Genomic DNA, 23239 nt, shown 5'->3' with positions numbered 1-23239 from the left:
ACTTCTATATGCTCTGCATTACAGGATCAGAGCGTCCCGGTCTGCTTGAAGCTTGTGGGAAGTTTCAGTGTTGCTGTTAATGCTCTCGTGGCTAACTTCATCAGCCAACGTGGGGAACGTGTGTTTGCTGTACGGATAAGCAACGTGATTGACAGCTCTCCTTGTCACTTGCTGCTCAGGTTGGATGTGCTCAGCTGAACTTTGGTGCATCCTGCATCAGATCATGAAGGTGGTGGCTTCTTGCACCACTGTTGTTTGTTTATGTTTCTTTTAATATAAGATACTCTTAAAAAATACCCATGGAGGTTTTGCTCTTTCATAGTTAGGTATAGTAACTAGAAAATCTTATTACACTGCAGTTTGGCTTTCCTTTAAAAAGACTTCACGTCTTGAAAGAGGAACCTCAGGTATCATACTCCACTCTGACTCTTCCTTTCCTGTTTGAATAAGGAGGATCCTGGGCTAGCACAGCGGATTTGTGCTGCTTTTCTTCTCTGTGATCTCCCCTTGAAATCCCATCTGAATTCATTCCAAAGTAGAGCTTTACAAGGAAACACAGAATTACCGAGACATTAAAGTGCGATTTATAGAGCATTGTTGGGAGGGAAAGCTTTGATTGGTGAATATCTGGATTGCAGTCAATGCTACAAAAAAAGTACTTCAAATGTCTTCTATCTTTCTGGTCTATTTGTACAGTATCTGTATGTGCACGTTGCATGCACAATAAGAAAACAGAGCAGCAAAGTAGTATTTTTTTTTCACTGTATACTCCTCTGGAAAAACCGGGCTTGGTCTGGCATTTCTCAACAGTGTAATGCTGTTCTCAACCAACGGTGACTTCGTTTGTATGGCAAAGTTGATAAAATATTTTTTTTTGAAATTCACATCTAGGAGAACCATCATTTCTCGCTGTGAAGTTAATTCTTATCTCTGAAAAAGAATTTTTAAAACTCAAACCATTAGCTCTTTGGGGCTGTTTTCTGAATCAAGATTGTTTTTGTTTCCCCAGTGTCTTTATCAGAGGTTTTTGAACCATCACAGGTGGTCTCTGCATGCTACCAGAATATAAATAACAGCAACTTTTTATGGACTTTGTTCTCTGGAAAGACAGGAATCTGGGGCTTGAAAAAACTGGAGGAGAAGCCCTGAAATTCAAAGCTCTATCTAGGTGGTAACAGTGTCCTCAAATGGCCTGTGATTTTCTTCAATTTCAATAAAAGGAAGAGCTGCAAATGAAAGGGACGCTGAATGTTTGAATGCATTTTTTTCTTCTCAATTATCCCAACTTCGTGTCACTCCATGTCTGGCTGGCCCAACTCTTAACCTTCTTGTCACGTTTATTTGCATCGCAGGCCTCATCCGAATGCCCTACTCCATGCAAATTGCAGTCTTGCATCCTCGGGGGGATATTGCGTTTGAAAGCGGGCATAAAGAAAAGATCTCCTTTTTAAAACTGTACCTGAAGGGCCTCAGCAGCACTGGCGAGACATTTTATTTTATTATTCGGATTGCAGCAGCGCCCGAAATGTGTTACATGTTGTACCACAAGGTATGGTCTGGTGTTAGAGTGGTGTGATTATGGCGATTAGAGCTTTTTGTCTGCAGTGCCTCCTAACTCCTACTGCCTCTCTGGCTCATTGCTAATTTTCTGTAGATGCTGCTGTAGAAGAGGGCCATAGGGAGGAATATCAATGAGTACATGTGTGGCAGGTCAGCTCAGAGGGGAAAAATGAAATGGTTGAGATCTTTGGGGAAGGAGCAGCCGATCCAGGTGTTGGAGGTGTTACTGATGGAGTGGGGAAGGTAATATTGGGGAAAAAAAGCTGGATAATCATTTATGGCATGGCATGTGAGGGAAAGGATCTGAAATCTGAGGTACTGGTGGGAGCTGTGGAAGAGTTATTGGGGGGCGAAGAAACCTAAGCCAGCCTATCAGAGATTATCCTCACCTCTTCTGTTCTGGGAATGGCCAACGTGGGTGTCCAGAAGGCCCCAGGAGAGCTGCCTGAAGCAAGGTGTATGGAGCAGAGGCCGCATTGTTGGGGCCGAAAAACAATCTTCATGTTTTGGGGAAGAAGTAGCAGGAGCTGAACTACAAACTGCCTAAGACAAGGATGAAAAGGCTGCCCAAATGAAGTTCTGCTGCCCAAGTTGTCTGTGCTGCCGATACACACGCAGATGATGGAGAGAGAAAGGTGGGAAGGAAGGCAGGGTACCAGCACGAGAGCTGGTGGGAACAAGCAAGTCCTTCCCCGACAAGCAGCACGTTCAGGTTTTTTCCAGCTGTTTGTGATTTCGCATGCCTGCCTTCTGGCAAAGCTCCGAGGAGCAGGTGGTGGTTGTTGCTTATTTGTTATTTTGCTTTGTCTCGTCTTTGCAATCCATTTTTGTGATTACAGCCCCTGTTCCGAGGGCTTTAAAGATCCCTTGCTGGAGTTATCTTGTGTGGCAGGGGGAGCGGGGCTGGTCAGCGTGCTGTGCTCGGTGCGCTGCGTGCACTGGGAATTCTGTGGGATGCTGTTTACTTTGGGTTTTACTCTAATCACTTTAACAAGCCTGAGCAAAGAAACGAAAAGAACAAACCCAAGAAACAGAATTTCCATTAAAATGGCATTTCCTGAGGAAGGATTAAGCTTTCTAAGACAGCCTCGTACCGTGTGGAGAAATGCATCCCGTATTTGTTCAAGGCAGTTGAGAATCCAAAATGGATTTTTATTTTTATTTTTTTTAAAGAAGCTGTTAAAAATAAAATAAAGCTAGGCCAGTTGAAGCTGCTCACCTGCATAGCCCAGCTGACTCTAGTTTAATAAGCAACTGCAAGAAGAGCGATGATTGCTGGGGAATTTGCATGTGCCTTTCAGGTGATAAATTCCAATTTTGCCTTCCCACTGTGTTTCTTTATTCTTCATCTTAGAGTAAAATTTCCCAGGGATATTGATGAAAGACTAAAACCAGATGATTCTCAATGTAAATGCTATACCATTAAGTATAAGCTACAAGATAAATGCGTTGAGGAGAGACTTCTAATGATTTGTGACTTCTCTGCTTTCATAATTCACTAAAAGCAGCAGAGTATTTATGGGCTGTGTGTGGAGCCCGCGTGTGTGTGGAGCTGTGTTTAGGAGCTGTGTTTACTCACAAATACCCCCTGTTTTTGGAAGAGTAAGGCAGTCATTGCAGAAACCTGCAGCCTTGGGTAGGGCAGGCATTTCTATTGCAGCTTGACCTGTGTCAGGCTCTGATTTCAGGAGGAGGGCCTGAATCCAAGAATAAGCTTTTGCAGGTCCCCAAAAGCAGCGTCAGCCCTTTTAGCAGCAGAAACTTGGATTTTGCAAGAATTTTCTAGCTGGATCCTGACTCAGTGAGAGACCAGCCAGAGGCCTCCAGTACCATTTTGTCAGAATATGAAGATGGGAGACAGTTTTGGGTGGCACAGGGCAAATAGCGTGGTAGATCTGGACACTGGGGGTTGTTTTTTCCTGGTTGTCTGCTGACTCCCCCACCTCATCACTGCCTTCTCTCAGGCTCGATGTCCCCTCCCCACAGGGAGGTCGCTGCTGGGGTGGGAAGGTTGGGCAGAGCGTTGACTGGGTTTGTGCTGCTCACGGTCACCAGTCACTGGTGTTACTGGGCAAGGTACCCAGGCATCCCCTGGCCTTTGCCTCCAAGCATCTCTCTGATCTCCAGCATTTTCCTTCGCTTCCAGGGTTTTTCCTCCAGCCAGGAGTGTCCCCTTCTTTCTGAGACCAATTCTGGCCCTGGGAACCCCTCTTTTTGACCCCACCTTCTTTTCTGGAGCCCCAAGCCCCTGGTTTTCCCAATCTAAATACTACAAATCATTGATCTGCTTCTGAGCAGATCAGCCTCCTCGGCAGTGATTCTATCTTATTTCTCACTATTTTGGGAGGATACGGGACATGCCTTTTTCTTTTAGTCCAGAATTGACCAAAGTTCAAAACCAGGCTGTACTGGCAGTGGGCAAGTAGCGGGCTGCTTCTTGAGAGCTCCCAAATTCAGCTTTGGAGATTCACTCCCCCATGCCCGTACCCCATTATCTGCTCCGTGTTAGCATGCACCAGCTGAGCTCCTTTTTGCCTGCGAGAGGTAGCAGATGGAAGCGAGTGCGTTCTCTGGCCAGTTGGATGCTTTTCAAACACTCCCCTCCACCACCTCTCCCATGGCTTATTTACATTTTTTTATCTGTATTTAAGAAACTTTCTCATCCATCTCCTGCAGCTAGATGTAGTCATTTGGGATGTTCTTCCAAGGTAACTATTGACCCATCACTCCTTTAAAGCTGATGCAATCCACTAATCCCCTTAGATTGTTTCTATTTATGTTCGCCCGTATTGAATAATGCGTCCCAGCCCGGAAACGTCGAAGATTTTTCTTTTAAGACGTCAGCACGGAAACAAATTCCTTAGCTCAGAAAGCAGCAGCGTGTGCTGCTCGTATTTGGGTGGCGCTCAGTGTGTGCGAGAGGCGCACAAAGGAAGAAATGGTCCTTCCCTTGAAGAGCTTCCAGCCGACAGCCTTTTCTCAGCAGGGGCAAGCACAATCTGTTGCATTGCGAGCACGCAGCGATTAAACTCAGCTGTCCATATGCTGCACCAGAATTTATTGTACTGCTCGGAAAGCCTAATCTTTTAAGGTTGATAGACATCAAAGCTATGAAAAAATACGGCGCTTCACTGTGCATCAGCCTCATCTATGGGTTTGGAGAAATTTGCGTGCCCGTGCAGGAAATGGGAGGAGCCTCCGAGGATCAGAAGTCAGCTGAAAATCCTTGACAGTGCTTGCTGCTGGTGATGATCATTGCTTCCTTGGGATGTGGGAACTTCTCAGCTTTAATTTCATTAAGTGACTTTAGCCAGACGTATTCACAACAGCTGAGGTTATTCCCTTTGCCACCAGTTCCGCCATTGGATTAGCAATATCTGCCTTAGCTGAATAGATCTTAAGTGGAGTTATTAAGCACAGGAAGTTTTGTCAAATGTAAAGTAGGCGGTGTAGTTTTAGGAGCTTTATCCTTACCTGTGGGCCTGTGGAAGTGAAGGCTTTTGTAGCTCATGGAGAAAGACGTCTCTGAATTGAGACTGTGCAGTTTTAAAGCAATCATGAGCAGAGATGCCAGAAGAAGCTCAGCCCTTTTCAAGGTGCTGTCACTGGCAGCCTTCATTGTTCTTCCTAACAACTGCTCTTCTAAAGGAAAAGTTTCTGTTTTCCAGAGATTAAAGCAATCTCGTCCTCGCTCAGTGTTTCGTCACTTGACTGATTCTTCCCTAATGGGGAGATGACTTGGAAAGCTTTGGAGCTGTAATTCTAACATGGGCGCCAACATACCGTTTGCTGATGATATAGGTTTAGAAAATGACACGCAGCATCCAGACAATTCTCTCTTCTAGTTTTGTTTTCCAGACTGAGAGATGGAAGCAGGAGCAGAGTGGTAATATCTGACTTGACCATGTGCATCTGTTCCAGGTGGTGAATTGGTCCTGTTGCAAGTTCCTTTTTTCAATGATCTTTTAGTTTCTATGGTCTTTTAGTCAGGAAGTTTATTGATAGCCACAGTCTCAATAAATTGTTGTTCCACGTCCCAGGGTGTGCCTGGAGCATACTTCATTAAGACAGTATTTGTGTTGCATCTGTGGTGGCTGTCTCCCATGTCTACGCGGTCAGGACACAACTGGTGGGCTGGTAATTCCTTCTCAGTGGTCAATGGGAAAGTTTCTCTTGCGTGTGTCCTAGGGGCACGTGGCTGGAAGGCTAAGGATGATGCCAGACCATTATTTCACAAATCGGAGAACATACTAACGTGGAGTCAACAAATCTTCTTTGCAAAATGTCCAGCGCCCTTCTGAGAGCACAAAAATGTTTTTGCTGCCTTAAGCACCAAATCAGCTAGTTAGCATCTTACTTTCCAGGAATGAATAATTCACTGTACTGCTAAGTGTCAACCAGACTCGGTTGCAATCAATCAAGGTATTTATTGCTTCCTTCTAAATTGAAGCTCTGTGTACATTTTTCTGACAAATCTGAATTACTGGCTCAGTGTTATTCCTTGAAGGAAGAATCAATGAATGCCAGCAGTTCTCTCTACTTCAAGTTATTTTCTCTTCTGCATCTCTACAGTTGCCAAATTTTAAAGTATTGGGAAAAACAGGGGTAAAGAGTGGGCTTTGCAGGGAAGCCAGCAGTACTGTGTCACCTTTGCTCTCGGAGAACTGGCCGTCATGTGCTGATGAGCAGAACAGTCTACGGAGGTGTCTGCTGAACGAGCCAGGGACAGGGTGGTGGTTTAGTGTGTTGTGTTGTTTTTTTTTTCCCAACAAAGTGTTTGTCTACAGGTCGTGTATTGGTTCTGTTCCCCAAATGCCTCATGTTTAGAGGAGGTCATCTTAAACGTAAGTGGATTTGGCTGATTTTGACATTGAGGCCAAAGTTCCAAACTCGGAGCACGCTTTTCACACTTCCTGGAAAAAAATGAGATACATTGCAGGTTGGTGCGAGATGCTTGTTAACTCTGACAAGCGATACCTCCTTGCCTGTGTTAGGTTAGAGCAGAAGCAGCATCTGGAGCTGCTCCTGGGCAGTCGCTTGGGGATTTTCAGCTCCTGTTCAAAGAGCCTGGTGCGTGGCAGAGTCCCTTCTGCACAGCGCCTTTCAAATGCCACTCTTTGTTCTTCCTCATCAGCGGCCCTAGATTAGAAATGGTTTTCTGAACAGGCAAGTCTCGTTTAGTTCTTCTCTCCCAGTGCCAGAAACACCATTTTCCAGGCTCCCACTGCAGAGCTGAAGGCACAAAATTCGGATCGGTAAGACTAATTTATTGTGGGGGGAAGAACAGTTGACAGAAAACCAGCAATTTACGTTTTTCAGAGCTAAAGGGGTCCGGGAGGAGGAGGAGGTTTGCTTTCTTCGGTTCCTGGTTTCTAACCAGCATTAAAGTTTCATTTCCTTCAAATACTAGTGAGATTGTGATGCTGCTTTCAGTCTGTTATATCTAGCATTTTCCAGCCCTGAGTGTTCCTGGAGCAAACCTAATTCACTTCCCACCATTGGAAATGCAGAGAAACACTCCAAATGATAGAAGCTGAGGTGCTGTATTGCTGCCTGGTATCATGCACTTGTGCGTGTACATGTTTCACCTGAAATTGGCTCCAGCATGCAGTGCTTCCATGCAAAGCTCCCTGTGTTTGGTTGAAGATCTGTATCATGCAGGAATTTACCCAGAGACTTCAGGAATGCTGTTTGGTGCATCTGTGCAAGGCAGCAGGATGGCCTGGTGGCTATGGGCATCATCTAAAAGTTAGGTTTCCTTTTCATTTCTGCCACGGTGATGCTAAAGGGCCTTGAACTGGAGGTTGCATCTGTCTGTACCTCTCCTCCCCTCGCACACGGCATTTTCAGGCTGTTGTCTGTTTTTGTGTTTTCGGATTGTAATCTCTTGTAGGGTTTGCACAGTGCCCATCGCACTGGGATCTCCGTCTCTTGGTTTCTTTAGGCATTACTATAAAATAAACCAGCAGCACTAATACTTTAGCTGTAGGGAGAAATGTGCTGGTTTGATCTGTGCTGTGGAGAATAAAGAGAAAGCTACTGCCCCAGCCCGAAATGTGAGCAGCATAGCAAATATATTAGTGATCTCCCAGAAATGTTAAATGAGATGCATTGTACCACAGCCCTCAGATACAGCCTTCGTATCACAGCGAGTTTCTGAGAGATTTGCCTGTCTCGTGGAGCTCTGGCAGTGGAGCTTCAGACTGACGTGCTCAGGAAGCCTGGTGAGCCCTGAAAATCAGGCTGAGTTTTAGCGCTGAGCTTTCGAGCATGATTTTGGAAGGGTGCACGTTATAAAAGGAGAGAATAAATAGGCTGAAGAAGCTCTAAAAGACAAAGCACTGCAGCTTCTTGGCAGCACTTCACAGAAAGGCCAGGGAGATATTTTAAAAGAGAAGCGAAGCAGCAAAACAGACTAACGCCGCCTGCGTTAAAGCGGTCCCGGCACGGACGGGGGCAGCAATCTCCAGGTTTGTATGGTTTCCCTCCCCACTCGGATCCTGCTGGTGTCCTGTGCCTTTCCATTACGTGTGAGCTTCTGCAGTGATGGTGCAGTACGAAATCGCAGGCACAAGCCAAGGCGTGATCTCTGCCTGACATTGGTGCAGCCTCGCTCCGTGGCTCTGCCTGGAAGAGCATCTTTTTGCCAGCCGCTGCAAACAGCAAACTTTGGGTCTGGCTCCCTTCGCTGGGAAGGCCAACAGGAGGCCCAGAGATCCCCAGCCATCCTGCTGCCTCGCTACGGGAGCGGGAGGGGAGAGGAGCCCCAAATGCAAATAGCACCAGAAGTTAGCCCGCCGGCTGCGGAGACAGGTTTGTAAATGCCAGGGTGTTGCTGGGGAGAATAAATCTAACGAGCTGGTGTTTCAGCTGCCTTCGTGCGCCTTCTGTTAGACGTCGGACTGCTGCGTGGGGTCCCAGTCCTTCAGTTCCCATCTCAACACCTCCTGGCCGAAGCTGCCAGTGGGGGTGTTTCTTCCCCTGGTCCTACCAGCCTGTCTGTCTCCCTCTCCCCATGGAGATGAGCTTGCAAAGTCCCATTGCTGTGTGCCCAGAGCACTGCTGCTGCCCTCCCAGATGCTCCTGCAGGTCTCCTGAGCGCTGTGGGGATGTGTCACTGCCAGGTATGTGACAGAGGGCACCAAGACCTCGTGCTCTGATGGTGGGGGACACACAGCTGGAAGGGGCACCCCAGTGCTTCTGTGGTGAGTTCCTTGGGGTCACGCAGCCCTTTGGGGGAGGTTCTGAGTCCTTCCATGTCAGGGGGTTCCTCCCATCTTGCTCTTGGCCTGGGATGTAAAGATCAGGTCTCCCTTTTCCTTTTTTAAACAGTACTCACACAGTGAAATGGTGACCCTCTCTTTGTCCTGACAGATGTGGTTGCCTTGGTTTCCCCAAAAAGCACCATATCGGTGGCTAACAGTACAGTTACGAGGGATACCAACACCTCACTTCTGTGTCTTTGTCTGGGAACCACAGCCCTGATACACCCGTGGGTTTCCAGGTACATTGATGCTTTCCATATAAGTCATGCTGGAGCTTGAGGTGTCAGGTTGTGCAGAGGATTAAAGGATGGTTTTGGTGGCAGAATCTCACGCTCGCCAGCACGTGGATCCCATGCTCTTGGCATCAAGTCCCTTTTAGAACCAGAGCTGTGCCTGCTGCCAGCCTGCGAGGCTGCGAGCTTCCGAAGTTCTCTCCCTGCTGTGGCCGGAGGTGCTTTAAAATACCAGGATGGAGTCACCTGGGTGTCTGCAAGAGACATCTGTTAATAGGGTCTTCTGGGGTGTCTCACCAGCAGTATGCAGGATGAAGCTGCTCAATCTCTTCTTTAGTTTGCCTTCCCTTCCCCCAAGTTTAAATTTCTAGTACATCTTTAATGAAAATTAAATGATAAGATTGGGATAATGCCTACCTCGCGCTGCTCTTGAGGGTTAATTAATGTTTGTAAAATCACTTTAGGTCCTGAGATTTAATTGAAGGAAAAATATTACCATATAAAATGCCATTTTATACAGGCAGTGCTATAGGGTTTCAGCTGGGCAGAGTGCTGTGGAAGCCAGGCTTAGTACATGCTTTACTACTTTTATGGTTGTGAGGCTTCCTGTAGTTGATATGAAAATTATCTCTCTGAAATCACAAATGTAACATCAGTGTTTTCCTCTCACTTTGGAAGAATATTAATTTGCTATCTTAGGACTTGACTGACTATTTAAGCTGCTATAAATACAGCTAACCTATGAGAAAAAAGTATAAAATGAAATATCTGTTCGCTTGCTTGGGATGAGCTGATACAACTTGCTAATGACTCCAGCACCGGAGTCATGCGGACATGGCTGCCTCATACTGGTAATAAATTAGGCTGGTACCGGGTGTCCTGCTGTAATTTAACTATGCATTTGTGTGTTCCTTGTAATCTCCTACTACCAAGAGATGTAAAACACAGCTATAAAACTTCATTTCTGGAGTTAAATTTAACAATGGAGGTGTCAGCCAAGGAGCAAGCTCTGCTGAGCATTTTTTTGATGTGTTTTTTTTTTTTTCTTTCCTTTTTCTTTTTTTTTTTTTTTTCTTTTTTTTGGGTAACAGGAGGAGGAGAAGCAATCCTGGGTTCAGCTGATTTGAGCTGTTGGAATAAAAAATTGCTGCATAAACGTCCATTTTTTCTGCTGTAACATTTTTTGTCTTCGTGCAAAGGGTGGTAGCTGGGTGGACATGGAGTTTGGATCAGTTACTCAGTTTGCTTTTGCTGTTTCTGCCATGCAGGGTGACTATGACCCCAGCAAAACCAAAGTTCTTCATTTCAGCATGAACCCGGCGAGCCTGGCCAAGCAGCAGCGCAAGGAGGAGCAGCAGCAGCTCCAGGAGGAATGTGAAAGGCTGAGGGAGCTGGTGAGGGTGCTCGAAGGAGGCGGCTCCATCCATGGGAATCTGGAAGGAGTCGGGAGTTTTCAGTCACCACAAGAAATTGCAGGTAGGCTGCTGGCTTCTTGTCATCAAGATGCACTTATCCCTCCGTACTGCCAGAGGAACCGACTGCAGAAGCAGATGGAGGCATTGCAGACAGCGTGCGTGCTGGAAGGGTTATGAGGAAAATGTAGAAAAGCTGGGCTGATGCAGGAAAGCAAGTGCGTGGTAGCAGTCCAATTTGGTACCAGTTTGGTACCGAGGGCAGGTGGTAAGGATAAGTAGTAATAAACCATATCATTTGCTGATGATAAATGAAATACCAATACAGCAACCTTCACAGGCTGGTGCTGCCAGTAGAGTGAAAGGAAATATTTCCTGCCTTTCAGGGCTGCTTTAGCCCTTGAGGTAGCACAAACAGCAGGAAATAACTTTCATAGCTGCAGGGAAGCAAGTGGTTGAAATCTTTTCAGACCTGGCTTAAAACAAATTAATATTGTTTATCAGTGTATATGTGCCCCATTAATCACAGCTACATTCAATACTGCATGAAGATAGAGTACATCTTTCACTGAGCTAAATACATTTCACAGAATGTGTGGCTCTCCTCCAGTACAGCCTTTCTTCCCTTCGCATGCATACGAGAGGCTTTTTAGTACAGTAACCCCAAAGTCAACAACTCCAGACGTGCTCTCAGACTCTGTAAATCAAGGTAAGAATATCAAAAAATGTGACCCATCACCTACAACACAGCGAGGCGACCAGGCAGAGTCGAGTTGTGGTTCAGTGCCCAAGAGACCTTCCTGCTGTAATTCTCTCACATGTAGTTTACCCTCAAAACAGTTTTGTTAGAGAAGAGAAAAATAAGAGAAAGCTGAAGAGTTGTGTGGAGCTAACCTGTTGTGCTCCAGCAGCATGTAGGTGGGCAGCGTCCAGAGGTCAGGGCTCTCCCTCGGATGTGGCCAAGAGGGCAGAGCTTTCCTCTCAAGCCACGTGTGCCAGAAACTTGAGACTCACAAAATGGCAGAGCCCTTGTTTGACGAAAATCCACAGAAAAAAAAAACATCTTTCACTCTAATGGCACTGAAATTCTCTGAAAGTAGCTTTCTTGTTTTTCCATCGCTCAAACAGAAGTACTTTATTACTGCTAAGAATGTGTTTGTTCCAGCGTCTCATGGTGGATTATGGTACTACATAGCCTCAAAAATGGGATGGTGAGAAGTGTAGATGGGGTGGTTTATAAAATGAAGAGCTGATGGGATGCTAGAGGTGCACTGACAGTTTGTCACTGCTCTTAGTGGATGCTCCAGCAGGTGCAGAAGCATTAAACATTTCCCCAACGTTTAGGGAAGGCCGTCTTTGCCTGTAGGAGCTTCCAGCCTGAGATCCCGGTGGGACCCGAGCAGTTCTCAGGGACAGTGTTTACATTGCAATTTACATCTGAAATTCGCTGGTTTTTAAATTACAGTGGCTGCTGCTGCCCAGTGCCCTTGTCTGTCATTATACCCCCGAGCAGCCTGGCACATCTGATGCTGCAGAGGCACGCGGCTGACAGTGCCCCTGAAGCCCGGAGGGGAGAGTGACGGTCAGGGGCAGAGGAGTGCAGAGGTGAGGTCAGCTCCGTGTCTCTGCTGTTGATGAACGAGCCCCTGGGGTATCATCTACAGTAATTAGACCGTTTCTTCTTGGGGAGCGTGTTTCTCGTGTGTGCCTCCTGTGATTTGTTATTCATAATTATTATTCCGCTGCCTTTCATGCAGTTGCTTTTAGCGGTTCGTGAGGCATTTCTGTGCTGGGATGTTACCAGGTTTTTCTTTAGCTCATAGGGGATGCATTTTTAAAGCTTCTTTCTCTTCTGCCTTTGATTCTGACAGGAAAACAAACAGCTCCCTGGGTTTCAGTGCGTTTCCAGCCTCTCGTCTACGCGGTGCTTTTTTACCTTTTGCCCCAGTCCTGTGCTACATCATTCTGACTTCTCTTCATCAACCCAGCTGGGAGAGAGCATCAGTTGCAGAGCCTGGCAGGGTCGGAAATACTTTGGTGACAATCTCTAGCCATCATTTATCACAGTCACAGGAGGGCCCTCTGCATCCTCCAAGTGCCTGTAAGTGCATTTGGAAGTGGCTCCTGTAAACAAAAATGGGAAAAGAGCTGTAAGTGAGGGTTAGAGGAGCTCTGTGGATGGCTGTCTTTGAGACCGGGGCATGTTTACAGTAAGCCAGGTTATACAGAAAGACTTTTATTTTTTTTTCTTGTGTTTTGTGTACTTGTGAGCATCACTGTCGTGCACAGGGAGTGTTGCCAGAAGCAGTCTTAAAGCCTCCTTTCCGCTGCGGAGCACTCGGCAGCACAGTCCGATGTTAAGGCCTCCATGTATCTCAGTTAGGATGTGCAAGACATGCTGGGGATGGTGTGGCACTGTGACTGCAAGGTGCACAGGGATGTCTGAGCTGCCTTTAAATGAGCTGACTGCCAGGCTTGCTCACCTTGCTGGGGCAGGGCAGAGCTCACGGCGGGTTAGGGAGCAGCTCATCGGGCGTGCTGTGCAAGCCACATCTATTTTTGCATTGACTCCATCCTGCTTAGCTCATGCAGCAGCCCCAGCGTGGATGTGACAGCTGTTCTAGGAGGGGTTTAACAACACGGATCCTCATGGCCAGAAATCTTTGACTGTCTTTCTTGGAACGAGAAATGCAAGATGAAGCTTTCACTGTTGTCTTAGGATCTCAGCAGCTCTGCCCACAGGAATGGCAGCAGTGGAGAGCTGCCATGTGCCTTCCATTTTAGTATATTTTCAAGGTGTGAAATCAGGAGTTTGTGGCAGAAGCTCCCTCAGCTCTCTGTGTGTCATTGTGCAGTTGGCTGCCTTTGGGAGTGAGGTTTATTGTGCATAACAAGGGAGCAGTTTTCAGGGAGGTTTATGGACCTGTTTCTGTGCTAAGTAACACGATTTTGAATTTCCTTGCACCCTTTTCTGTCAGCTGCAATACCTCCATATCCGTTTATCCAGGTGTATGTTTATGTTTAGCTCACTTGATCGGCGCATCCAAGGGGCAAATTCAACTCTGAGCTGTAGAGGTAGGAGGTCCCTCAGTGCTGAACGGGATGAGGGGAGGCTGAGGACTGAACTCCTCTCAGAGCAGGAGGTGTGGATGAAAGTGGGAAGACAACAAAGGTCATATGTAAGCTTGCATTTTGCCTCTTGACAGACAAAAGTAAATGTAAGATTTTATCATCCCATTTTGCCCTGACTAGCTTATTGGCACAGGTGAGGAATTTGGGTGGCCTGCAGCCAGGCAGGTTTGCTATGTTCAGCAGCCTTATGGGATCTGCGACAATTGCACTTCAGGTTCAAAGGATTATAATTGCACCGACCAAAAAAGGTATTAAGGATGGTGATGTTGATGGTTTTGATAATAATGCATTGGCCTTTATTAAATTCATTCATTGGACTGGAGTGCAACACGTTTTTTCTGATCATGGTTCCAACTCCTGGATAGGTAATAAGGAAATTATTACTGTGGACGTTAAAGCTCATTAAATGTGACTCTATTAAAAATCAAGGTTATGCTGGACTTTAAATCTTTTTGAGCATAACCACTGGAGGCTGCAGCACAAGCTGGCAACTTGCCACGTAGTTCACCGGTCCTTTTCTTATTTATGAAGTAATAGTCTCTATTAAAATCAGTACCAGGGCTGTTGCAAAGGAGAGGTTTGGACAAGGCGAGCTATAACAACTTACTGTTCTTTTTCGAAGTGTAAAAATTGCACGCGGGGTTGTCCAGTATTAATGGGGCAGAGCTGTGGCAGCCCCATTAAGGGAATGGGCTGTAACTTTATGGGTGTTTTGTTTCTCTCCCAGTGCCTCCCCGGGTCTGGGTTGTGTAACAGAAGTGTGCACCAAGGTCAGGCTGCCATCTGGGGAGTGTTTCTGAGTCCTCCTGCCTCTGAAGCAGGGATGCAGATTGCAACAGCTTTAGAAAGGTGGTGCAGGGAATTGCTGCCCAGATTTGGAATCTGTTCCACTTCTACATTTCTCTTTTCTGTGCTGTTCATGCTTCCCCCAACCCCTTTTGTATTTCAGGCTGCATCTTCTGCTTTTTTAAATTCCAGATCCAAATCTGTATTTTCTGTTTCACTCTGGGCTGTTGCTGTTTACATCTTCTTTTTTTGTCCTGTGTGGTCCTGGTGGGACTCAATTGTTATTTCTGGCACTGCCAGAGGTGGAGTTTGGTCTTAGCTACAAGCACATAAGTAGGTGGCAGTAGCAGCTAGTGGGCAGCTGGCAGAAGTAGTGGTTTGTCTGTTGTAGTGAAGTGTAGGTAGAAATAAGAATGCTTCAGATTATTTCCATTTGTGATCTCATCTTAAAAGTGGTAGCTTTGAAGGTAGGAATGAATGGCCTGTGGAAGCTGGCTCCTGACTGAAGGCTGCACTAACACAGGTTTTCCACTGGCTTTCATGATTTATTGCTGTCCCAGAGCGACAGTGGTGCATTTCCTTCTTTCTCCCAGCCTCTCCCTATAAGAAAGAGGAAAAGTGCTTTTAATACCCTTTCTATTGAGAGACAGGCTGGCACCCCAGCAGAAAGAAGGATGGGGAAATCAACCTTGATTTCAACCATCTATGGAAAATTTTTGGAAGCGAACTATTTTCCTGAATATAATCCCACCTAACAGGAAAGCTATTCATCAATCTTAATGGCTTCTTTCCCTCTTGTTAGAGAAAAGTAGGAAAAAGGGGGTCTTGGTGAAGAACTGGGGGGGAATCTCACTGTAAAGCAGGTGTCGACCCTAACGGAGATGCTACATCTGGTGCTCAGCGAAGGCTGTCTCCAGCACCACAGCCACGTCAGGGCCTTGTAAAAATGTTATTAATTGGAATTAAATTGGGTAATGAATTAATACTAAAATAATCTAATCCTGTTGAAGTGACAAGCCAGAGATGGTAAAATTTGTCACTGTCCCAGCGTGCTTGCGCTTCTGATGAATGTGTTTCTGAGCACAGAAGGCGACAAAAAAGGAGCAGATGGAATTTAAAAGTTGCCATTCTCCATCCACAGTTGGCTGAGCTGTTGGTGCTTGGAAGCCTTGGTGCTACCATCTGTGTGTAGGAAATCCACACAAGATGAGGGCTGCACCTGCAAATGAAGCCTGAGTCCACCTGACAAAGGATTCTTCTCTGACCTTTGGTGGTGGGTCCGCATGTGGAAATGCAGCATCCGCGTCCCCCTTCGTGCTGAGCATCTCGTGGGTTGGACATGGGTGGGCAGCTGGGGGCACTGAGGGCAGCTCTTTCTCCATCACACAGCACCTCCAGAGTGCCTCTTCGTAGTGCAGACGGGATTCATTAGGTGACTTTTGTCTCTTTAATGGAGACGGGACAATTCCCCTCCACCTTTGTACCAAAGGAATTGCCTTCTTTCTAAAGAAACAGAGTGAAGGTCTGGGGCATTTGCTGTCTTCAAACGTGAAGGGACTTCTGGTAAGAGCAGGATGTTAGCCTTTGTGCCCTGCTTGTATTTCAACAAAAGTAATTGCTTTCTGCGCATCCCAATTTCCTCTGAAGTTTATAAAGAGCTTGGCTTTGCCTCCAGTGTTTCGCTGTGTGCTGATGAAGTTCACAGTTTCTGTCCTCTTTCACTCCAGAGATGGCTGCGTGTTCTCGTTGGGGAAAAACTCATTCCCTGCTGCTGCCTGCCTCGCAAATGTTGTGTGGTTTTAATGTGCAGAACACAAATGAAACAGAAAGTAGCACACAGGACGAGCATTATTAGCAGCAGTTGTTGGGAGCTGGTTTGCCTGACCCGCTCGGAGCTTCCCCTGCTGACCTTGCAGCTGTACAGCCGTGTCTCCCCGGGGTAATCCCCTCACCTCCTGCCTAGTTATTATCATTAGTGTTTTGATGGGGCTGGTTTCTCTACTGCAAGACATTTAGACCGGTCTGGGACCTGAATAGTGTATTAAAACTGGGAGTGAGCTGGTAGTTTGAATAGAGCTTGCTTTGATTTCCTTCCTTATCATACACGTTTCTGTGTCCCAGGCCAGCTCTGCGGGCGGTGAGGTGGGGCTGCTGAATATTCCTGCTTTTCTGAAAGCCTGGCCAAGCTGGGCCCTCCTGTACTTCAGTATTGACAGTGATGCCATAGTTGGTGGGTAGAGTCTATAAAGCCCTTTCACATTACGATGATGTCAACAGATTTGGGCAGCCCAGCCACAAGGGGAAAATACCTTGAAGCCTCCATGTGTCCTGATCCAGCAGTGTGGCCTTTGGTGAGAAATGCTCCACGCTGGTGAAGTCAGTGCAGGGGCCTATAAAGAACCAGTTTCCTGGCTTGGATGAACATGGTAGTACCTCGAAATGGCTAAAAGAAATGTTCTTGGGTTAAAAAAAAAAACAAAAAACAAACAATATTGCTTTTATCATATATAGCATTTGTCATCCAGATAGATTCCCAGGATTTTTTTAGAGATAAGGCAGATAGGAAGTTGTGCAGCACTGGGTGTATTGAGAGCAGCGTGCCCTGCCTGTGGCAACATGCCATGAGTCTGTTCGACAACGAGACACTTGCCCTTGAGCACCACTTCATCCGAGTGCTGTGAGTGGCCAGAGTGCAGGCGGGCAGACAGGGGTTGCTGCCCCAACAACTCCCGGAGGATGCCCAAATCCTGCAGCTCCGTGTGACACTGTGCTGGGAGCTGCTGCTGAGACATCGCTGGGACTGGCAGGCTCCATCTGCAGTCCTGGGAGTCAGAGGTTTGTAATAAATCCTGTAGCTTGGTTCTGTTGTAGCTACTGAGCGTGTAAAACTTGCTGTCAAAGGTTAGTGCACGGGCTGTTCTCAGCTTCACAAAGAGCAGAGCTGTGAGTTTTCTTTCTTGCTCCTCTTTTCCAATTCCTGCGTCGTGTTCCTGGAGGCCTTGTTTTTTGTGCTTTTGTAAGAGGCAGCTTGTGAACCGGCAGAATAACTCTATTGCAGCTCCAGTGGCTCTTAAGTGTTTTTTTTTGTTTGTTTGTTGTTTTTTTTTTTTAAAGCATCTTGTACCCTCTTGCTAGGCATTGTGTAGAAGTTGATTAAAAGTATTTATTAGAACCCTTACTCCAGTGAAAAAAGGCTGCTTTACCAAGAAAGAACTGGTCATGTAAGCTGGGAGGGAGGAGGAGATGGGAAAAAAACACCAACAAATGTGAGGAGGGGACCAAAGTTAAACACTGAACTATGAAAATATCTACAAGGATTTCTGTAGCTGTCTGAGGAAGGGGCTCCCAAGAGTCTCTTAGAGATCCAGCCTTGAATTTGATGGTAAGGGAAGTGAGTAGCACTGCAAGAAAATGGTGCTGGGGAGAAGGTTGCTGGTTTCCTGGTGGATGCATTTTATGAATTCAATACCAATGCAGTAAAATCATGGTGTTATGTCTGAAAGGAAGGGCGCTTTGCTGAGGCAGGCAGGGAAGGCAGAGATAGCTGATGTCTAGGTACAAACAGGCAGGTGGCAAGTCTAGAGGCATCGTGTGGGATCAGGTAAGTCAAAACAAAATGTGGGGGCATACCTGGAGAAACCCAGGCTGCCAGGGAGTGTTCTGTCTCCTCCTGCCTTACTGTATGTGGCTTTGGAGGAGGATCAGTAATCAAAACAATTTTTTTAAGCCTGCTGCCTTGGGTTTTTAGTTCCCAGTCCATCAGTAGCTGAGTGAACCACGAAGCAACTGTGAAGATGAATTGTTCTTGCTGCCAAGCATGTCCCTTCGAGTCCCCAGACATCGCTGTGCTCCCCTGGATGTGACCGGGGGAAGTTCAGAGCCTTTGCAAGGACAGAAGTCAGTGAGCAGTGTAAGGACTTGCAGCCTTTCCCTTCTGTATTTTAACCCCTTTCCTCCCTCCAAATAACTAAACCACCATTAAATGTGCACTGTATGGAAGCTGCCATATTGCAGGAAGCACCACTCCTGGCCCTAGTCCTTACGTATCCTATTGGGCTGCCTGTTTCTTTATCATCCAGAAGCAAGCCATCAGGCTGTGAAGCTCGTGGCTCTCTTTAAACTTTGGTAGCTGCATTTTCCTGCCTAGGTGTTTGAGTCAGGCTCTCCTTACTTGGTTGTTGCCTTCCCGGGACTGTGTAAGAGCCAGGATGCTCCTGCTAGATGTCTCCAGTCCAGCAGTTCTCCCAAAGGGAAGGAAATGCAGTATTATCTGCAGCTGCCCTTTGGATCCTGTGGGGTTGTGATATGAGCTGCCTCTTAAAGCAGTTTGCATCACAGAGCAGCTTTTGATTAGCAACGATGTGCCATAAGGCCTCTGGATGTACACAATTGAAAATGCTCTTTCATTCATCAGCAGGATTGAGAAGAAAGGCTTGTGCTGATGTCTCAAATTCAGCCTGACACGATTTCCCTGACTTTAGAAAAACCAGCCTGCCAGCCAGGCGGAGCGCTCCGGCAGGGGAGAGCCTCAGATCTTTACATCTTGTCAATGTATTGTTTCTCCTGGAAATTAAAGCTTGATGCCTTTGTGAACAGCAGCAAGTTGTGGAAATGTGGTAGAGGAACTCTGTAATGGGTGTTGAGGTTACAGGGAACGTCCTGAAAAGGTTGGTGCTGGCAAGGTGAATGCCCCCTTGGCTGGGGATGTTTATTAGATTCAGGAAGGATGACAGCAATGGGAAAATACTGAACATATTTATTCTTTCTCTCTCAACACTATTTGAGATGGTGGCATTCTTGTTATGGCAGGTTCATAATGGAAAAAAATTACTGAATTTGCTTTTTTTTCTCTAGAGCCCTCATTTCAATTTCCAGTTAGATATACTTGGCTGGGAGCTGAAATCCAACTGTCTTCGCAAAATAAATAGGGACTCCTTATAACTGAATCCCAAATGAGGTGGGGTGAATGTGTAGAGACTGAGAAATAAAGTCTCTACTCGTTCCACATTTTAAAGGGGGATCATGTGCAACTAAGATTCAAAAGCCGAAGGAGAGCTGTGTATAGGTCTGGATTATCTACCCGTCTCTCTGCGGGAAGCTGTTTTCTCTAGGAAATGCCGTTCTTCAGTTGTGTTCTTGATTTTTGTTTTTCACTTACCCTGATTATTTAGAAGCTGCAAATGGAGTAAAAATAGGGCTGTATCAATATTCTAGAGCAGCGGCTGTATTTAAGAAGTTTATATTTGATGAGTAAGTTGATGACATTGCATTATGTGAATTTGATGTGCAAACTTGTCACCAAAGTGTAAACATAGTGACAGCAGGACCAGCAATTCCCAGCCTAATCAAGTAAGCCGAGTAACACATTCTTTGAGCTATAGAGTAATAGAGACTGATTTACATATTAAAATGAGAGAAGCTACACAGATCCAACAATTAAGTTGATATTTTAATTGCCTAAAAGTTGGGAGATTCAAAGTTATGTTTTCTGCATCGGTTCGTTTGTCACCCACATGTATTTGTAATATTTTCAATGGCTTTATTTGATATGAAACTAATATGTCTTAAAATACATGAAATGTTGGCTGTGGACGAAGGGGAGCTTTGAATCTGCTGGGTGAGAAAGCAGACACAGTATCTGAGGCCTGGCTTTTCTATAAATAGTACAAACAAATTCCAGGTAATTTCTAATATTTTAGAGGACGTGTTGGGATGGAGAGGGAGCTATTTTCAAATGCAATGGAAAAAATTCCCATTGATCTCAATAGACCTTGAATTATATCCTTAACTTCTTGTTTTCTTTTTAAGGAATAAGCTTTATTTAATTGCAAATTCACACAAGTGCACTAGTACCACTAAGAATTGCATCGATATATGGATTCTGTCGGTGGTGTTTATGCTGGTTTCACAGCACTGATCTTGCATTCAGATAAGCGAGCACATGCACAGCTCCCCTTATCTGCCCGTGCTGATGTGCTGATATATGAATGCTCGCACCCTGCATTCACAAAAAGCTATTCACACGCCAAGTCAGATGATTTTTTTTTATAATCCTCTTTGAATTAGACTACAAAAAGAATGTGTTTGAAAAGGTTAACTAATGGACACACTTTTCTTCCTGATGAGGAAAAGAAAAATGGTAAAGTGCTGAAAAATGGTCAAGCAGAGTTTTGATCAGGCTTTTCTAATCAAATACATTTTAGGCAGTGAGCAAGTTGGAGGAACGTTAATCCATAGAGGGTTTATCTGGAATAGAGAACATTCATTTGGAAAACAATCAGTGTAGAAAAACAGGCACTTGTAATTACTTTGCCATCTTAATCATGGCACTGACATCAGTAGCGTGATGTGATAACGCTATGATAGCATTTTAAATGTGGTGCTACCTAACAATGTAAATAGGGAAGGAAAGCATCCCTCTCTTTTAGGGTCTTCACACCTGTTGAGCTGGTTTGCTAATGTCTGGGTATGCTGGGCAGCTTTTCCAGTGGTTACGAACAGAGGTGTCCAGAGGACGAGTTGGAGGAGAAATTTGGTCCAAAGCATCAGACCCCTGCTGGGGACGAGCTGGGCACTGTGCCCTCCCTTGTAAAAGGCTGCGTGCTACAGCTGAAGTGTGGAGAGGCAACTTCAAACTGCAGCACGCACAGGATCCTAAGCGAAAAAGCCTTGTTCCCTCTCAATTCATTTGAAAAAAAAGCCAAAACTGTGCAGTCCCCTTGGGAATCCATTGGTGGCCAGTGCAGAGACCTGAGCTTGCTGTCGTGAGCTCTTGGCATGGCACGGGTCAGTGGGTAGGTAGCGTTCTGTGTGGCACTGACCTGGGTTTGTGCCAAGGCAGTGGAGGCAGGGGGTTAAATCACAGCAAGACTTAAATCTCAGGGGACAGTCGTGCCTGTCCATCAGGGATTTCTTAGCAGCTGCCAGCAATCCATTATTTAGACTAAACTAAAGCTACCCTGTATTGTTTGTGTAGTCACAGCAGTTCATGCAGTCTTCACTTGCTATTTCAGTATTTCCATGCTTTCTTCACTTCAGTGCCAGGTTATCTGTCTTGAGCTGTGGTTAGATAGCAGTAAATCAACCCATTCTCCATTAGGAAACAGCATATTCATCCTCATGTGTAACCAGATCCAGCTCAATGGATGAAAATCAGATTGATGAAAAGCTGCTTGAAATCTGACTCTAGAATTGCCTTTCACTTGCTGGCTAAGTAGGTTTCTGTCTTCATGGAGTAAAAGAGTCTTGATGCATCCTGCTGGAGTGCTGTAGCACAGTGGATTATTGGGTAGGTATGTGGCTTTGTGAGGTTACCTTCTGCAATGATCAGATACCGGTACAGGTGTGAGCGGAGGTACTTAAGTTAAATAGAACAGAGACTTCTGCAAGGAAGGGCCGGAGGCAGCGGCAGCATCCACCTTCAGTAGAGCCCGTGGCTGTGTCATCAGAACTCTCACCGCTCGTGGCATCAAAGGCAGCACGCACATCTGAAAGATTCAGCAAGAGTGCTCTGAATAGGCTGATAATGACGGCTGCGTATGATTCCTCTTTTAGACTGCCATATTGCCATGACTTCACTGAAATCAGGCAGAACTTAGGAGAGGTCAGGTTTCTGTCTTGGTAGACAGAAGCGGTACAAATAAACCCTAAGTTAGAAATACTGAGGTTAGGTCTGCCTAACAGGCATGTGCTAAAGGTAATTTCATCATCAGGCACCATTTGAAATAAATCCTGGTCAGGTTGTTTCCATGATAATGTGCCCTCCTCGGTACATGGGAAGTGTGCCAATGCATTTGTAAGCTCCCTGCAGAATGTATTTGGACTCCCATGGTGTCACAAGGGGTAGTGGAAATTACTCTTCACTTCCATTTCAAAGCACTTGTTTCTGCTGTAGGATCCTTCACATTTTACAACATGAAAAAAAAAAGGAAAGAAAAAAAAAACAACACAGGAAAAGAAGGGCAGTATTACCCTGTCCCTGTGTTCCTGAATCCCTGATAAGTTTTTGGGGAAATGAAGATTTTAAAGCAAGATGTTCCCACCTATGTGAAATTGTTTTCTGCAAGGTGATGTCCTCAGCCAAACGGAGAGGACAATTGCAGCACTTGGCAATAGATTCAAAGCTAATGGCATGTTAGTTACCTCTCAGGTAGCTCAGAGTTCTGGGTTGCTAACCCCCGCAGTTAGAGATAAATAAGGAGAAAAATTAGAAGTGCTCATATCCCACTTATTGCAGCATGTTAAACACTGCTGTTCTCCTCTGTCAAAGGCGGCGTGAGCCAGGCTGTTCCATAAAATCAGGGCAAATGAGCAATTAGCAAGAGGTACAGAAATAGTGTTTAGAAAGGTATAAAGCTGCTCTGAGAGCTATAAAATGTCTCTCCTTGTTTTGCGCATGGTTTGGAGTGGGAATGTTTGACACTTAACAAAAGCTGACTAATTCTTTGTTGTTTCCCTCTAACGATCAGAATTCAGGGGAGGGCTGTCTGTGACAGGCTGGAGAAGCGTTGCAATGCAAGTGAAGCTCTTTTTAATTAGAAAGTCCATTGGATGATTTACTTTCGTAGCGATCGGAGCGCTGGCTGGTTTAAATGTGTCAGCAGTGCTGACCGGTACGACGCAGTCCTGTCAGTGCAGGTTCTGTTTTGCTCTTCAGAAATCGAGAGGTGAAGCCTGTTCCAACAAGGAGAGTCTGTGATGAGAGAAATTATAACTGCAGCCAGCCGTGCTAGCGACTTCACCATCTGCTGTGAAGTCTCTGGCTTGAATTCCAGCACTTGTGGTAGCAGGCGTAATGATGATAATATTTTCCACTTCTGTAGCACCCTCTGTCCAAAGGTCTCTGAGTATG

At 45.8% G+C, this 23239-nt stretch overlaps 1 protein-coding gene across 1 annotated transcript in view; it reads left to right on the top strand.

The window, feature by feature from the left end:
• The window catches only part of MAD1L1 (mitotic arrest deficient 1 like 1), a 354917-nt gene that overhangs the window by 225209 nt on the left and 106469 nt on the right, over positions 1–23239 (top strand). Inside the window, exon 16 of the mRNA XM_084296309.1 lies at positions 10327–10534. Coding sequence (XP_084152435.1) covers positions 10327–10534 — 208 coding nt within the window. The remainder of the gene's footprint in view (positions 1–10326; positions 10535–23239) is intronic.

The sequence above is a fragment of the Netta rufina genome, assembly GCF_964035555.1.
Source record: "Netta rufina genome assembly, chromosome: 15".
NCBI classification, from domain to species: domain Eukaryota; kingdom Metazoa; phylum Chordata; class Aves; order Anseriformes; family Anatidae; genus Netta; species Netta rufina.
Note: the sequence above shows the minus strand (reverse complement) of the source record. Positions and strands in the feature narration are given on the sequence as shown.